The sequence below is a fragment of the Sarcophilus harrisii genome, chromosome 3, assembly GCF_902635505.1.
Source record: "Sarcophilus harrisii chromosome 3, mSarHar1.11, whole genome shotgun sequence".
In the NCBI taxonomy this organism is placed as follows: Eukaryota; Metazoa; Chordata; class Mammalia; order Dasyuromorphia; family Dasyuridae; genus Sarcophilus; species Sarcophilus harrisii.
In genome coordinates this window covers 303,131,873-303,151,065 of record NC_045428.1, presented here as the reverse complement: position 1 = coordinate 303,151,065, position 19,193 = coordinate 303,131,873, and the positions used below count along the sequence as shown (strand labels likewise).

At 33.2% G+C, this 19,193-nt stretch overlaps 1 protein-coding gene across 1 annotated transcript in view; it reads left to right on the top strand.

The window, feature by feature from the left end:
* The window catches only part of POLQ (DNA polymerase theta), a 100,978-nt gene that overhangs the window by 58,208 nt on the left and 23,577 nt on the right, over positions 1-19,193 (top strand). Inside the window, exons 17-24 of the mRNA XM_031959723.1 lie at positions 4,288-4,431; positions 5,197-5,393; positions 8,839-9,079; positions 10,428-10,621; positions 12,078-12,206; positions 15,117-15,291; positions 16,604-16,724; positions 17,511-17,629. Coding sequence (XP_031815583.1) covers positions 4,288-4,431; positions 5,197-5,393; positions 8,839-9,079; positions 10,428-10,621; positions 12,078-12,206; positions 15,117-15,291; positions 16,604-16,724; positions 17,511-17,629 — 1,320 coding nt within the window. The remainder of the gene's footprint in view (positions 1-4,287; positions 4,432-5,196; positions 5,394-8,838; positions 9,080-10,427; positions 10,622-12,077; positions 12,207-15,116; positions 15,292-16,603; positions 16,725-17,510; positions 17,630-19,193) is intronic.

Here is a 19,193-nt window from a genome sequence, read left to right as displayed (position 1 = left end):
CCAGGAGTGCGAAGAGGGCATTAGTAGGGTGACTATCAAGGCCCAGGAAACCCCTGGATTTAGTGCACAGAGGTCTGGATTTGGCAGGAAGGAGCTTAGTAAGGCCTTGAAACTTTTAGCACACAGGGGAATGCTTATGGGGAATCTTGGTGGGCCCCAAAAGCCACTGGTGACACAGTGGATAGAGAGATGTTGGGCCTGCAGTCAGGAAAATGCGACTTCTAAAATGGCACCCATGTGTGTGACCTTGGATAAGCCATTTACTTTTTCTTTGTCTCCATTTCCTCACTAAAAAATGAGGATAACAATAATAGCATCTCCCTTGTTGGGTTGTTGTGAGGGCCCAGTGTCAGGCACAGGGTAGGGATTTTATGCCAGTTGTTGCTGTTGCAGATTATTATTATCATTATCATCGATCTCGTGATAAGACTTACAGTTGGTGACTTTCACTTCATCAAGGTATTTGTTCTTTCTGTTGCCAGTTTGGATGTAGATGGGGTCATTATGGGACCATGATGCTCATTGGTTTATGGAAATTTGGAACAAAGGAATATCAGCTTATCCTTTTGAGATTGCCCAGTGTGTAGTGAAGGCAGGCTGCTTGGCTGACTATCTGCCAGCTGTCTTCATAAACTAGTCTTCCTGTGTCTGTGCTCTCCCATGCATCAGACATTGTACTTCCTGCCATGTATCTTACAGAGCAAAGAGCCTTAGAGATTCAAGTCTTGGGATTCAGATCCCATCTGTCATTTAACATCTGAAGGACAGTAGGCAAGTCACTTAATACCCTTTGGTCTTATTTCCCTCCTTTATGCGGTGAGAGAGTTATACCAGATGCCTTCTGAAGTATCTTCCAACTTTAGCTCTGCAAGCCTAAAATGCTTGTTGTGTTTGCACTGCTGTATAGGCCAAGTTGCATGTTTTCCAGAGACCCTGGTTACTTTGGGTCTCTTTTATTTTATATGATGGAATTGTTCCTGATTTACTTAGAAACTTTTTTGGGGGACAATTGTAGCTAATTTTTTCCTACTTTATCTCTCACTATCACTACCTTGAAGGCAGTCAAGATTAATATTTCTTTATCCTATCCTACCTTATTCTTTACCTGGTTCCCCATCTCACAAGTCAGTGTGCCAGGCACTGTGTTAAGTGTCAAAGCATCATAGTCTTATATGTCATAGAGATAATGTAAGGTTTTCAGAAATATTTTGGCCCAATTCTTTTTTTGAGGTCAGTGTACTTGACTCTGAACATAAGTGACTTTCATTCAGTCACATAGTAAGCAACAAAGCTAGATTTTAAAACTGAAGTTCTTTCTCAACAATAGTGCTCTTTCTACTCTGCCATATAGTCTAGAGAAATTTTTTTAAAAAATTTTTGGATTTATGGACTTTGGTCTTCTCTTTGACAAAGTAGCAAGGTACAAATTAAGGACAAAAAATCATCAAGATATTTATAAAATATTAATAAAAACTAGGAACCCAATGAAAGAAGGACTCTATTCAACATCAGTATAAAATGAACAAAATATTTAATAGTTACCCTATAAAGACCCATTCTGAATGTATAATTTAAATAGGCAAGACCAAAAGTAAATGAAACAACTGCTCAGTGTTCAATTAATGAACATAAATTACTTCGGAAAGAACTTCTGGGAAATTGAAAAAGTAGTTTGGCAGAAAATAAGGTCATACTAATATCTCAGAATATGTACAGAATGGATATGGAGCTTGAAATATGAAAGGTTATACAGACAAAAAAAATTAAGAACGGAGAGATGTACCTTTTATATCTATATTTAGGGGGAGGCTTCATTACAAAAATAGAATAGAATGGATCAAAACAGACAGCATACAATTGTAAGACTTCCATGAATAAGATCAATGCAACTGGAATAAGAAGAGAAATTGTCAAATGGGGAAATACCTTTATGTGAAATATTTCAGATAAAAGTATGGTGCATATGTAGCTAGAATCAGAAATTATATAAAAAAGAAGCAATGCCCTAACAACTAAGTGGCCAGAAGATTGGAACAAAGTTTTCAAAGGAAGATTCCCAACATTTAAATGAAAAAATATTTAAAATTACTAAAATGAAAAGAAACAGTATCAAAATGACTCTGAGGCTTTGTTTTGCATCTGGCATGTTGACAGAGGTGACAAAAGAAAAAAAAAATCTAGTACTGAAGGGGCTTTGGGAAGATTTATCTACTAATTCACTAGTGGTAGAATTTTCTAAGGATTTTGGAAACCATCTTGGAACACTAAATTGTTCATATTTTAGCCATTAATCTCAGTACTAGACATATATCCCAAAGATCTAAAAGGCCAAAATAAAAGTTTCTTGTATAATAAATATTAGTTATAGCACATTTTTGTAGTAGCAAAAAGCTACAAACAAACCAAGTGCCCATTGAAGAATGACTAAACACATTGCGATGTATAAGTGGAATATTTTTGTATAATTCAAAATTATAAGTATGAGAACTTGCAAGGACTTGTATGAACTGGTATTGGAAGGAAGTATTACTATGGAACAATATACAATGATTACAGTAAAAAAAAAAAAATGACAATAAAGGGCTGGCCAACTCATTAATGCGGTGAAAGAATTTAGAGAACAGATGATGAAATAATACTTTTTTCTCTTCTCTCCTTTCAACTGGTCTCTGTCAAATGAGAGATCATGTTTATTAAATCACAAACCTGGCACATAGTAGGCCCTTGATTAATGCTTGTTCCCTCCCTTCCCCCTTCTCCAGCCAGTTATCAAAGTGATCTTCCTCAAGGCAAGAATAACCATTCCCCTTCCCTCTCATAGTTAACTAAAGTGGTTCCTTATTACCTCAAAGATCAAATATAAAATGTTCTGTTTAGCTTTTAAAGCCCTTTATAACCTGTCTTCTCCTTACCTTTCTAGTCTACTTGAATTTCATTCCATTCTAGCTATAATTCAGGGACACTGGCCTTCTTGTTCCTTGCACAAGACAGTGAATTACCTGACTTGACATTTCTACTGGCTGTCTTTCATGTCTAGAATTCTCTCATTCCTTATTTTTACAACTGGCTTCTTTCAACTGTCATTTAAAAGACCTACAAAAGACCTGTCCTGGTCTCCCTTAATGCTAACAAGATTATCTCCAATTTGTCCTGTAAAATATATCTTGCTAATATACTTATTTGTCTATTGTCTTCCTCAATGGAAATGAGAGCTTCTTTAGAAGAGGGACAGTTTTTAACTTTCTTTGTATCCTCAGTTCTTAGCATACAGATGCTTCATAAATTCTTATTGACTTGACTTAAAAAAAGAGTTAACTTTAGTTAGTCAATAAATGTTTATTAAGCACTTACCATGTGCCAGGCACTGTACTAAAGCGTTGGTACATTGAATAAAATATAGGAGCAATTACTACAACAATTTATTTTTCTCATTTTTTTTTTACAAGAGAGATTATGGCGGGGAAAAACATTATGAAATGACTGTGCCATAAAAATGAAAGACAATAAAATGGAAGAAACCTTTGGTATAGATTGGTTGCTATCTGTATCGATGGACTTAATACACTGATAAAAATCTCCAATCTTTTTTAAAATTAAGGATACCTAATAGAACTGGGCAATCAGGGCTGCCAGGGTCTCAAGATTAAAAAAAAATCTATATGTATTTTTGTATATATATGTGCCTACTTAGTATATGCTCCTGCATATAGCTGGACTTGTATTTATTTTGGTGAATATAATCATGTGTATCATTTTGCAAAATCAATGTATTTTCTGTAATTAAGATTTTGTATACCAAGTTCCATTTTACTGTTGATTTGTATTAAAAATTTGGAGATGTCTTCTAATGAAAATACATCAATTTACTTCATTCTCCACATAGATAATTGAGGCACATTTATTTTCTCTGAATGTATATTCGATACTTTTAAGAATTATTGAATTTTGGGGAGAATTTGTATGGTATAGCAGTGATCTTTAATTTGCTTTCGAACTGAATAATGCAAATTGCTAGTAGAGCTTTTTATATTGTACAATTCTTCATTCCAGATGTGCTTACAGTAAAATCTACTTTAGATTTTGTTTAATATCAAATGTTTCACATGATCTTATCTATAGAAATACTGCATAAATCAGCTAAAAAGAACTAGAGTTCTGACTTTTTAAAAGAAAAAAGTCTGTAAAATGTTTTGACATGTCAAGTATATAAATTTTTGTCACATTTTTAGTAACAGACTGGTTTTATAGATGACTTTTATAATTTTACTTCATTTTATTTTCATTTAGTAATATCACCTGAACTAATCCCAGTTACAGATGATGGGTTTCCTGTTAAAGGCCATGAAGACATTTTGCTGGTTGGGTTGGCTGTATGCTGGGGTGAAAGGGATGCCTACTATGTGTCACTGAAACAAGAAGAAAACCATTCTGGTAAATTAGCATCACTGAGGATTGTGTAGTTTGGGGACTCTCAGTATATTCATGTTATTTTTAGTTGGATTATGTGACATTTTACCTAGGTTATATTTGTGATGAGAATAACAAAATACTTTAATGGACAGTCATTATATGTGTTTGCATGTATTTAGGACAAGATACTTCCCTTTTATCACTAGAGATATTTGGAATCCTGTAGTTGTATCTTTTGCACACACTATCACATGTGGTTGCTTTGCCAATAAATTTTGTTTAACTGTTTGGTCTAAGAGTTCAATGGGAGCATAAAGGTAGTGAGAAATAATTGATATTTTTAATTTTTAAATTAAAAAAAGAAAGAACAAAGAAATAAATACAGATACATAAAGAAAAAGCACTCCTGCTATATTTGGTTTTGTAGTTTATTTGTGTACAAGTTGCATTTCCTCATTTGAATTTGAATTTCTAGAGGGAGGGAGTTGTTCTGTTTTTTGCCTTTTTATTCCTGGAACTGTAAGTGCTTAAGAAATGGTTTCTTGAATTAAACAGTTGAACCTTTTTTTTCTAGGATGATGGAGCCCAAGACTGCCTTCTGAGTTTACTTCTCAGAATTTTAGCTGTTTCATGAGAATCTTAATTTAAAGTGATTTCTTCCCACCTCATCCTTCAAGCTGATTGAAATAGAAGCTTTTTATACATGCATAATATGTTTAAAAAATGTTTGCTGAATTAGATTGCCTGAATTAATAGCATACATTTTTCCCTTTAAAACCTCTTTAGAAATCAGTGCCAGTTTAGCACCACCTTCTTTGGATCCAAATCTTACTGTGAATGAAAGATTGTGGCAACTTCAGGCTTCTTTGCAACAAATTTTTGTGGAAGAACGTTCAGTTATCATCTACAACTTCATCCAGAACTATAAGATGCTTCTTCTCTCTTGTGGTATTTCCCTGGCAGGAAGTTTTGAAGATCCAAAGGTTTTAAGTTTTTCTTAATTTATTTTTCTTTACTTAGAAAATTGGTAATGATTGGAGTTTTTAAATTTAATTTTATAACGTAATTTAAATAATTTATTATAATACTTCTCTAGTCATCATTCTAAATAGCCCAAAACATGGAAGTAACCAGTAACAATTGAAACACCAAAACTCCATGCTTATCAAGCATCAATGTATATGAACTTTCTTATCCTTAGGGACTCTCACTCAAATCCTGTATTCCCTTGTAGAAGTTATTTTTCTAACAAAAATGGCTATTTTATTTCCAATTCTTAACAAATTAAGAGGAGAAAAGGGACTGTTAGTTTTTGTACACTGATAGCATCAAGAAACAATGGCTGACAGCCTAAAAGTAAGAGAAAAGTAAGAACTTACATATATACATACACACACATATATACATGTATATGTGTATATATAAAGTATAACATAGGCAAAGTAAATTTTTATGTTAATCTGAGGTTGTTAATGTGAAAGCAAAATATTCTTTAAAAAAAAAAAAAAGACAGATATCTATTTGTAAGGGATTCCAAAACATTAAAAAGGTATGTGATAAATTTTAGAAAGACTTACAGTGAAAGAATCATAGTTAGTTTTTTTTATTGTTATTTAAGGGTATAAGCTTTTAGTTATTTATCTAGAACAAATCATTCATTCATCGAATTGCTCAGTGTATCCCAAAAGTCTTAATGCAATTTTAAGCTTTATTAGTTCAACCTATTGTGAATTTAAAATTGACCTAGGACATTTGGGACAACCTGAAAACTAATATGACATTACTGTAGCTTTTTATTTGGAACCGAAAACCCACACAGGGTTTAAAAAATTTATTGCAATTTTCAGAGCTATCAACAAAAATATCAAATATACAGAATAATAGTAAACTCTTACATAAAACTTTTAGCACTTAAGGTAGAACTAGATGAATTAAACAAATTTTTGTGGTGTTCCTTTCAAGCTATGTCTGAAATTTTCCTTATTATGGTTTTATTGTCTGCCTTCCTTCTCTACTTCTATTTAATTGCAATTAGTGTTTATTCAATTTTTGTTTTGCTAGCATCACTTCGCATTGTTTTGTATAAATCTTTATATACCATTTATGCTTTATGTTTGTTAGTTTTATCCTCTAATTGTTAGACATATTATTTTAAATTTTTTGATGTTATGATTATAGTAGTTTGTATAAGTTGGTCTTTTTTGAATTTTGCAATGTATTGCAAATACATTGATAATAAAACCTTAGCAGTAGTAAAATTTCCGGCTTAGTATCCTTTTGACTAAAGGATATCAGGGGGATGCTACATTAGATCAAAAGGTACAATCAGTTTTATGAGAGAATTGATAATGTTACTAACACCTGCAGCCAAGTAGTTATTTTGACTCCTATAAAAGTTTTTGATTATTATTAGCATGTTAAGCAAATGGCTTTGTCAGTAGACTTGATTTTAAATAAAGTATGTTTTTTCCCCACTTTATCATGAAACAATTGGAGTAAGAATTCTATAGTGGGAATATTGGTTTTATAAGCTTCACATTAATACTATACTGATCAATTTAGATTTCTGTAGTACATTTCCTAAGTTGCCATAATTGTTTGGCAAGACCTTAGATATAATTAGTGGTCTTCCCTGTGTTCTACTTGGGATTCCTTATGATAAAGACCTCCAGCACATCGGACAGTCCCTCTCAGGTGAAGTGATAGAAGGGTGGAGATGAGTCCTGGGAGCTGGGCAGTCAGGGATAGGTTGTGAAATGCATTGTTAGAAGAAAGAGCCATAGTCAAACTGAATGAATTGTAGATTTATTTGACTATAGTACTTTTACTTTTAAATGTTTAAACTATAACACTACTTTCAATAAAGTGCCTGTGAAATAGGAATATAGCTTCTTTCTGGTCCTTCTAGCTGTTAGTACCTTTCCCTCAAGGATACCTTGCGTGTGTTTTGTAGGTATCTACATAGGTACAGGTTGTCTCCCCCTTTAGAACGTGAGCTACTTGGGAGGAGGGACTTGTTTCCCTTTTGTCTTTGTACTCAGCTCATTCTCATCGTGCCTGCCAACATAATAGATGTTTATACATACCTTGATTGACACAGTTGTGTTGGTTTTCAGTCATAAATAGGACCTAGACTTTTTGCCTCATAATACTCCCCTGCTAGCCAGAACTAGCAACTCGCAGGTCTCCTCGTTTCCCTAGAAAGTAAAAAAATAGCTACTATGGATGAGACATAGTTGACTGGCACACCTCAAGGAAAAAATCTGAAGGCTTTGTATATGAATAATCAGTAGCAGCAACTCATGACCACTGACACTTTGATTCTTGAAAGGGCTACAAAAGACTAAAAATATATTCACACCATTGTGTTTCATAAACTCTGCTATTATTGGACTTTTAGAGAAGATGGATTTATGGACTTTGTACCTTTTAGTTTCAGTTAATATTTGAGATAAATGAGGTGAGTTTGTATCTCTTTGCAGATCTTGCCATTAATTAGATTTGTGAACCTTGTTTCGTTATCAGATTCATTTTGGGTTTTGCTCATGTATCTCTATCTATGTAGCTGCACATATATACACACCTATGTATGTATGTATCTAACTATCAGTATCTGTATCTTTAGCTGGTTTATATGCTTATTTGAAATACTTTTGCGATAGAGATGAGACATTTAAAACTAAATGAAGATTTTTAGAGCTCTAAGAATGAGTATAAATAGGAGAAGGAAGAGGCAAGGAAGACTTTCAGATTTTAAACCTGGGAGATTAACAGAAATAGGAAAACTTAGTGGAGGGATAGTTTAATAAGGAAGATAATGAATTTGTTTTAGTATATTGAATTTGAGATGCCTACAGGATGCCTAATTAGCAATTGGTGATTTTTTAGGGACTGTTTGGGACTGTAATTTAGGGGAGCATTTTTCAAAATTTACTCAAAGCCAGATTTTTATTTTCATATATATTCACATATATATTCACATACACACACACACACACACACACACACACACATACACATATGCAAAAATATGCATGTTTATGTTTATATATGTGTGTATATACATATCTATACATACATATGTGCGTGTAGATAATTATACATCTATACATGGACACACATACACACACAGCAGTCTTAAGGAATTATGTAAACGTCAGCTCTTATTATTATTATTAGCAGCAAAAAACAATGCATTGCTGGAACAAATGTCTTGACGATCACTCTTGAGATGGTCCTGATTTTATTGGAACTAGAAATTCATTTAGTTTCTTATTTTGTATTCTGCTTTTTGATTGGCAAGAGGGAATAAGGGAGTTCAAGAAGAAGTTGTTCATTTTTGGTCCTATCTACAAATTTGAAAGTCTACATTAATGCTTTTAAATTATTTTGGAATTAGTAAAATAGTTGGGTACATTTCATTTTCAGGTGGCCTGTTGGCTTCTAGATCCTGACTCTAAAGAACCAACACTTCACAATATAGTTACACGCTTTCTTTCTCATGAGCTACCGCTATTGGAAGGAATAGAAACAGGCCAAGGGATACAAAACCTGGGACTGAATACCAGTGGTGACCATTCTGGGCGATACAAAGCAGCCATAGAATCTATTCTCATCTTCAACTCTATGACTCAACTCAATTTGCTATTAGAAAAAGAAAAGCTACAAGGTAAGTGTCTCAGCAAACGAAGCTCTCAATGTTCAGTAATGTGAGATAAACATGGCGCAGTAGAGGAGGCTGGGAGGGAGGTGCAGGGACCTCAGAGGACATTAAGTCTGACTTCTTATTTTAAAATTGAAAAAACTGAGAGATGAAATTGTTTGTCCAGGGTGGTGGTGGGTCAGTATTCTTTCTACTGTGCCATACTGCCTCAAAATATGTATTCTGTACAGGATATACATTTTCTATAAATGGAATTATACAAAATGTACAACTTTATGGGTGTGTGTGTGTGTATACACACATACATATACACATATATTTATATTTTTTTAAAGAATTCAACTATGAAAGAATGTTTGTTTGCATACAACACTGTATCTAAATATATGTGCCTTGATAATCATTGCTAACACAGGCCAGACTTGCTCTTGAATGTTAGACTATATCTTAAATTACTACTATAATTACTATATTGGGATAATAACCTTCTAGGGTTGTTGTGAAGGTCAAATGAGATAATAATTGTAAAGCACTTAGCATAATACCTGGTATATGTGCCATATAAATGTTGATTATGAGTATTATTATTGTCACATGACTATTTGTTATTTTATTCTAATGCCTAGTTTGGTTTCAGAGAGTTTCAGAGTAACTTTTAGCTACTGAACCAATGTCTGTGACATCAGACTTTATGAAGCTTAGTTGCTACAATGATCAGTCTGAGAAGCAAGTTGTAGAAAAGAGTTAAATGAATTTTCATTATGCACTTTTCCACCTAAAACTAACTTTCTTCAAGCAAGAGGCTTGATTTTGCCTGGGATTGCTATAAAGCTTAATTCCAGTCTGAACAAAAACCCTACTGTGCATGCTACTTAATCGGAGGGGAATAGATTGGTTAAAATCAGATACTGAGTACCATTAGTTATTTTCTCCATTCTGAATGTTGTTGAATAATAATCAAGGGCACAAAGTGGGTACTTTGAAATAAATATTATTACTGATTTATGGTAATTTGATGAGAATGTCTTATCTGCTTCAGAGAAGTATAGTTTCTTTACATTTGTAATTCTTATTTTATATCAAATTATCATAACACTTCTACTCTGTCTGGAGAAGAAGATGATACTGACTGGGGGCTGAGAGATTTTCTATCCATTTCTTTTTTCTTGGGTGGATTTGTTTGTAGTTATACTCAGGAAACTGTATCCTAAAGAACAGCATAATTTACTTAGGGCATCTAAGAAGCTTGATTAGAGATGTGCAATAAATGTATTCTGGTAATGGCAGTTGGTTGAATCATTCATAACTGACAAGATGTTAATGACTTTTGTTTGCTTTTCTTTTTTTCTTCCAGATGTTTTCTGTAAAGTGGAAATGCCCTCCCAGTATTGTTTGGCCTTACTGGAACTAAATGGAATAGGTTTTAGTACAGTAGAGTGCGAGAGTCAGAAACATGTCATGCAAGCCAAACTAAGTGCAATTGAAGCTCAGGCTTATGAACTAGTAGGCCATAGCTTCTCCTTTACTTCCCCAGATGATATTGCTGAGGTTTGTACAATGGGCGCAGGATTGGTAAACAAGTACAATCTGTGACTTTTTATAGTGGTATTTTTTATGATTTTGTTTATTTTTAAATAGTTGCTAACATTATTATTGTTATATCAATATATAATGTTATTTTAATATCATTAAATGGTTAATAACATTATTGATATGTTCTAATTCTTATATTATCTTAGCTATTGCAACTACACATCCCCTTGCCCTTCAGAGAGCTATTCCATATAACAAGTGACATTTTTTTTAAAGAGAAAAAGAAATCAGCACAACTGATTGATACATTGCCAAAGTTCAAAAAGAACAACTGAGATTCTGCCCCTTATTTTAACCCCATAGGTACTTTCTGTTTCTAGTGTGTTTCTTGTAAACAAGGTATTGGATTTTGGTTTCCAAACCACCCTCTTATCTTCTTCTGTCTTATGAGTGAGTTTATCCCATTCATATTCACAGTTAGGATTGCTAACTGTACATTTCCCTCCATCCTATTCTCTCTCTCTTTTTTTTTTTACATTGTCCTTCCTGAAGAGTTTGTATTGCTTCTTATCCAGAGAGATGTTCATCCCTAGACACTACTGCAGTTCCATAGCTCACAGACAGTGCTGATTTCTACCAGGCCTTCCCCCAGTGTCTATAGAGTTCTCTTTCAGTTTTCCTAACCTATCATTTTCAGAAGAAAAAAAAAGACTCACTGTGACTTTCCCTTGGCTGTTTTGCTCAGAATTTTGTTTGCTGTTTTCTGTTGTCATTTTATAGGAGCTATTTTAGGGAAGGTTTGACAGATCTTTCACTCTGCCATCTTGACTCTGTCCTAATTTTGAAACTGTTAATTTTTACATTGCTCCTACCCTCACTTCCATCTCTCTCTATGCCTCTCTTTCTCTCTATCTCTCCCTCTCTACTTGCATGGTTAAGTAGGTACACTGTTATAATTTTCCAGCTATTTATTAGACTTGATTGAAGAGTCCAGAGATACTGCCACAATGCCTTATTTTTCAGATGGTTGATAAACAATATAATGTATATCATTTCCTTTTTGAAAACTGAGACACATTAGTACTTAAAAGAAGTTATAGTATCTATTTAAAGATGTTGAATAATTAATGTTCTTGAATTTAATAGCACTGTTGTTTTTGAAATTTCATTCAAACAACGCAGCTAAAATATGTGCAATGGTAGCCTCCCATGTATAGCTCTGATAATGACCATCCTTTATTAAATTTATTTATTTATACAGAATACATAATAGTACCTACATAGAATACATAATAATACCTAGAGCCAAGTTTCTCAATAGAACTATTTCCTTAATCAGCTTTTAAAAGTATTTTGTGACATCTTAATTTTAGGTCATCTTTAGTGCAATTAAACTATTTATCATATGATGGTTTATTATCATTTTTCTGTGATAAGATATTTACCCTAAAAAAAATGCCATTTTTTCTAGGTTTTATTTCTGGAATTGAAGTTACCACCAAATGGAGTTCAAGGAAACAAGAAAACTTTGGGTTCTACTAGAAGAATGATTACAAATGGACGTAGTAGCAAGTTAGGCAAGCAATTCAGTACTAGTAAGGTAATACTTGCAGGAAATTTTGGAGCAAAGTCAGAATCCTGTTTCACATTTTTCATAACTATTTGTCCAAATAATTTTGGCATTCAGAATTAAGATCCAGAGTTAATGGTTCCTAGTTTCTACTTTTGTCTTCATTCAGATACAAATAAAAATACTGGTTACTTAAGTATCCCATAAAACTAGTGGTGGCCATCATTGCTTGAATGAATGAATGGATGAAAAAGTATTTAAGAGTTTATTTGTGTACTAGACATTCTACTAGTTACTGAGTATGCAAATGAAAAAGTGACAACACATATAAGGGGGTGGGCCAGGGAAGGGAAATGTAGTTTGGGAGGCATGGGAGATAATAAGTAATGTCAGAGAACAGTCAGTTGTCATACTTTTTCTAGAAAAAATGATAGTGTTGATTTGATTTGTATTACCAGAGTGAGAGGTGAAAGTTTATGGAGGTAGGGACCTATAAAATTTTGAACTATGCCCAAAGAGCTACTGAGCATACCCTTTTACCTATCAGTGTTTCTACTGGGCTTGCATCCCAAAGAAATCATAAAAAAAGGGAAAAGGACCCACATGTACAAAAATGTTTGTGGCAGCCCTTTTTGTAGTGGCAAGAAACTGGAAACTGAATGGATGCCCATCAATTGGAGAATGGCTGAATAAGTTATGGTATATGAATATTATGGAATATTATTTTTCTATTAGAAACAATCAGCAGAAAGATTTAAGAGAGGCCTGGAGAGACTTACACGAACTGATGTTAAGTGAAATGAGCAGAACTAGGGATCATTGTGCACACAACAGCAAGACTATACAATTATCAAATGTGATGGATTTGGCTTTTTTTTTTTTTTTTTTAAACAATGAGGTAATTCAGACCAATTCCATTAGATTTGTGATGGAGAGAGCCAAAAGAAGGGCTGTAGGGACAGAATATAGAGCACAACATAGTATTTTCACCTTTTGTTGTTTGCTTGCTTTTTTTCCTCATTTTTCCCCCTTTTGATCTGATTTTTCTTGTGCAGCATGATAATGTGGAAATATGTATAAAAGAATTGCATATATTTAACCTATATTTCTGCCTAGATGAGGGGGGAGGCGAAGGGAGGGAGGGAGAAAAATTTGGAACACAAAAGTTTTGTCGAGTGTTAAAGACTATCTTTGCATGTATTTTGAAAAATAAAAAACTATCATTATAAAAATAAATTCTAAAAAAACTTTATAGCTATAAAATTAAAGGTGTACAAATTAGGGGTTCTTAATCTGAGGTATGTGAAGTTGTTTCTTATTTTGCTAACTATATTTCAGTATGATTAATTTCTTTTGCATTTTTTCCTAGGCAATTTGTTTTATTCATCTAAAAATATTCTGAAAAATTTTCCATAGGTTTCACTAGACTGCCAAAGAGATTAATGAATCCAAAAAAAAAAAAAAAAAAAAAAAAGTTAAGAGCCCTTGCTCCAAATGTTTATTCTACTAAGTATCTTTCCAGTTTTATAGTTAATTCTCTTCTTAACTCTTTGTATTATTGTTACTGGACTTATCATTGAACTGAAACTATTCACAGGTTATCAATGATCTTTCAATTAGCAAATCTAATAACCTTTTTTCATTGCTTATCCTTGTTGACCTTTCTGCTGTTCTGACATATTTTCCATAATATGGAGTTTGCTTTGACATAGCTGTATCTTGGTTCTGCTTCTGTCTCTCTGACCATCCTTTATCCATCTCCTTTGCTAGATTTTTCTATAGTTCACAAGTTTCTTCAAGGGTTTGTCCTGAACCCTTTTTTCACTGTATGTTATTTCACTTCATGATCTTCTTAGCCCCCATATATTCAATTATCATCTCTATACTGATTATACCCAGATCTATTTTTCAGTCCTAAATTCTCTCCCGATCTCCAGTTTTATATCTCTAACTATGTATTACCCTCTAACACTGGAGGCCTCCTAGAGATCTTAAATACAACATGTTCAAAAGGAAAAAAACAAGAAAGTTTACTTTTGAACATGTTGAATTTAATTGCACCTCCCCTGCTATCATTTCAGCTTGAGCCATTAAGCTAATTTTCTTTCCCTTTCCAAATTACTTCCTTTTCTTAACTTTCTTATTACTCTTGAAGATACCACAATTTTCTCAGTAACCCAGGATTACAATCTGGTTGTTATCTTCAACTTCTTACTTTCCACATCCAATATTGTTAAGTCTTGTTGATTCTACCTTCCTCACATATCTTATATATGCCCCCTTTTTTCTTATCACTATGGTGCAGACCCTTATTTCCTCACAACTGGACTATTATAATAACCTTTTTTGGTTGGTGTTCATGCTCCAGTTTATCCTCAATTCAACTCTCAAACTGATCTCTCTGTCTCTCTCTCTCTCTCTCATACACACATACACCCCTGGAATGCTCTCCATTCATTTATGTCTTCCTTCAAGTCTCAATTACAATTCTGTTTTCTGCTTGAACCCTGCCTTTATTCCTTTTAATGTGATTGCCTTTCCTTCAAGATTATTTTGAACTTTTAGCTATATATCTTGTTTGTGCAGAGTTATTTGCCTCTTGAATCTTCCATTAGATTTCAGATCCTTGAAGGTAGTGATTGTTTTTACCTTTCTTTGTATCCTGAGTTATTAGCATAGTATCTGATACATAGCAGGTACTTTATAAATGCTTATTTGACTGTGATTTTGGCTTTGATACTGGTTCAGCATTAAGCATAATATAATTTGCATGTTTATCTTTAATATTATATTCAAATATTGCAAACTGTTACTGAAATAATATTTTTATTCTAGAGAAAATAATTATTTTAATTAATTAATTAAACTATCAAATACTCAATGCCTATATAAAAACTTGCATGGTAATTTAAATATATTTTCCTTTTATTCCTTTGGCAGGATGTTTTAAAGAAACTTAAGACCTTACATCCATTACCAGGATTGATTCTAGAGTGGAGAAGAATTACCAATGCTATTACCAAAGTTGTCTTTCCACTGCAAAGGGAAAAATGTATGAATTCTGTCCTTGGAATGGAAAGAATCTATCCTGTATCACAGACTCATAGTGCTACAGGTAATGTCATATTTACCTTTGGAATTAATACCTTTTTAAAAAAATTATTTCATCAAATATTTTCCTAATTACATGTACATTTTTAAAAACATTAAAAATTTTTGAGTTCCAAATTCTCTTCCTCCCTTGTGCCCTTTCCCAGCCATTGAAAAGGCAAGCAATAGTATATCAATAATATGTGTGAAGTCATATAAAACATTTCTATATCAGTCATGTTGCAGAAGAAAACATACAAAAATCCCAAGAAAAATAAAGTTTAAAAGTATGTTTCATAAATTGGAACTATACTCAAAGGACTGTCAAAATTTGCATACCCTTTGATCCAGCAATGTCTCTACTTGGGCTTATATCCCAAAGAAATCATAAAAAAGGGAAAAGGACCTACATGTGGAAAAATGTTTGGGGCAGCCCTTTTAGTAGTGGCAAGAAACTGGAAACTGAGTGGCTGCCCATCTGAGTGGATGCCCATCAGTTGGGGAATGGCTGAATAAGTTATGGCATATGAATGTTATGGAATATTATTGTTCTATAAGAAATGACCAGCAGGATGATTTCAGAGAGGCCTGGAGAGATACATGAGCTGAGGGAGATCATTATATAAGATAAGAAGACTAAATGATAATCAATTCTGATGGACGTGTCTCTCTTCAACAATGAGATGACTGAGACCAGTTCCAATGATCTTATGATGAAGAGAGCCATCTACCCCCAGAGACAGGACTGTAGAAATTGAATGTGGTTCACAAAATAGCATTTTCACTCTTTTTGTTGTTGTTTGCTTGCATTTTTTCTTTTTTCTTTTTTTCTTTTTTGATCTAATTTTTCTTATGTAGCATGATAATTGTATAAATATGTATGTGCATAATGAATTTAACATGTTTTTATCATGTTTAACATATATTGGATTACTTGCCATCTAGGGGAGAGGGTAGGGGAAGGTGGAAGAAATTGGAACACAAAGTTTTGCAAGGATCAGTGTTGAACAATTATCCATGCATGTGTTTTGAAAATAAAAAGCTTCAATAAAAAAAATTAAAAGTATGCTTCAATCTACATTCAGAATTTTATTACTTCTCTTTTGGAAGTAGTTAGTATTTTTCATCATTGGTCTTTTGGAACAATTTTGGATCATTGTCTTGATTAGAGTAGTTAAGTCTTTCACAGTTGATCATCCTTAAAATATTGCTGTTACTATGTATTTTAAATCCTTATGTGTTTTAAAAGATTTTTAAATTTTTGAATATACTTTACCCATTCAGTAACTGATCATGTTTTTCTAGTTTTAACGCCTGTCATTCTTGCTTAATTTTAGGTCGAATAACTTTCACAGAGCCAAACATCCAAAATGTGCCGAGGGATTTTGAGATTGAGATACCAGCGCCAGTTGGAGAGAGCCCACCTTCTCAAGCACAAGGCAGAAGTTTGCCTTTCAGGTAGCAGCCATGTCACACAGCGACTCCACTACCTTTGTCTTAGCAGACAGTCAATATAGAAATGGGGTCAAGTCCCTCTTTTCCAATTATGTACATGTAGTGAAACTCTTACTTTTCTTTTTAAAGATCTTATGCCAAGCAATGAATTGAGACAGTTAAATGATGTGTTGGCTTCCTTTAGAGTCTTTTTTAAGGAAAGTGTTGAAGCCTACTCACTGCTCAGAATGTTTGTGGGCAGATACACTGACATCAGAGTAAAGACAGTGTGAGGGACTGAATGGGGTTGGGCCAACATGGTGGAACTAGTATTAATGCTTCTCAGGTCAGACAATTACTGGATTAATACAACAACAAGCTGGTGTCTTTTTAGAATAAATAATGATTTTTTTATTAAACACTTAGATATTTCCTTTTGGGATTAACTATTCATTATACATTTTCCACCATTTTAATTTCTCCCTTAAATGATTTGTGTTAACATTTGTATGTTTGGAGTCATTTTATATAGTGGTAGAATCATATGCTATTAATTCTATTTATAGATTTTTATAAATTGAGACTATTAGATTAGAAAAGTAATGTTAATAATATTAATTTTGTAAGCTATTTAAATTTCATTCCAAACTATTCTTGAAGTAAGCCCTTTAGGAAAATTAAACAAAACATTTTTTTAGTTTTCCATTTAAGAATCTGGCTTGACTAAAAAATAAATCCATGATATATTCTAAAAAATAAGTCCATGATATATTTTTGAGTGTGATACACATAATGTTTTTCTTTCCACAGAAAAAGTAAAAGCAATTATAATATAAATTCTCGGTATCAGACATTGATGGCAGAAAGAGTCAAAGACAGTGGGAAGCCATTTTCTGTTAGTATGAGACATGCCTTTGTTCCTTTCCCTGGTAAGTTTGTTGATATTTCCTAAGATTATTATTATTAGACTAGGATTACACACACACAAACACACATAGAAAGGAGAGATCTCTTTGTTTCTCTCTCTGTATGTGTATGTGTACACACACACACACACATGCATACATGTATATTATGCACACACACACACACACACATATATATGATAATCTGAAATGGGTTTTCATTAAGACACAGAAGCTCCTTGAGACTGAAAAAAAATTTGCTTGCCTCTGCTTCCTTATCTCCTTACTCTCCTAATTTTCACTTTGCTTTCCCTTCCAAACTTAAGAAATAAGTTAGCTACCTCAGTACTCCAGAAGTAAGGCTTCTGCCCCATCCTCTACTGATGTTATACTCTTTACTACTTGTACTTCCCATGTTCAGGAGCCTTCTCTCAATCCTTTCCTTCTCAAGAGTTCTGTCTTTTTTCAGTACTAAGAGCTTCTTAGTCAGGTAGATTTAGAACTTTGGTATCCTCTTCTACTGTTATTGTTACTATTCCAACACCATCTTAGACCATCTATTTTTCTCCACTCATTGAGCCTACTAAACAAGTACAGGTTCTCACTACCTCTTGTTTGAACTTTGGAAATAGACTCCTAATTAGTATCTTTACTCTGTAATCCGTACTCCATACAGTTTCCAAATTTATTCCTAAAGCACAGACCAGACCTTATCATTTCCTTGTTCCCCAGTGGCTGGCTCCCTGTTGACTACTCTAAAAAATATAAATTCCTTTTTTTGGTACTTAAAGCCTTCCTTACTCTGAATTCAGCCTGTCATTTCAGATTGATTTCATATTACTTCTCTTAACATACTTTGCTTCTAATCAAAGTAGCTCAAAATTGGTTTCCTTGATATTTTTTACCTCTCCTTCCTCAAGATGAATTTTGTTTTTATTTTTTTCTAGCTCTAAAATGGTAATTCTTTAGTACTTTGGTATGACACTGAATAAATTAATTAATTTAGTTAGGATTGCCATTTTTGTAATATTGGGTTGGACTACGTGTGAACAATAAACTTTTCTCCAATTATTTAGAACTTTTTTTTATTTGTATAAAGAGTGTTTTGTAATCATCACAACATAATTCCTATGTGTATCTTGACAGGTAGACCCTCAACTATTTTATACTGTCTGCAGTTATTTTAAATGAAATTTCTCTTTTTATTTCTTCCTGTTGGATTTTGTTGGTAGTAGAGGAATACTAAAGATTTGCGTGAGTTTATTTTATATCTAGCAACTGTGCTGAAGTTGTTAATTTGTTTCTTTTAGATTTTAAGTTGACTCTTATAGAGTTCAGCTATCATATTTCCTTGATCTGATAATTCTGGAATTTAGCTACAATATTCCTTGAAGTTTTTATTTTGGGGTTTTGTTAGAATTCTTCCAAGGTGCTAAATCAGTTATCTAATTTAGCATGGTACTTAATAGTTCTCTACTCTCATTAATATATTTAGTACTCACTGGAGTTCTACAAGATTCACAAGTCAGAGGAGTCCAGGAAATTCACAAGTCAGAAGCCCACAATCCCACTCTCGGAGGAGGAGTCA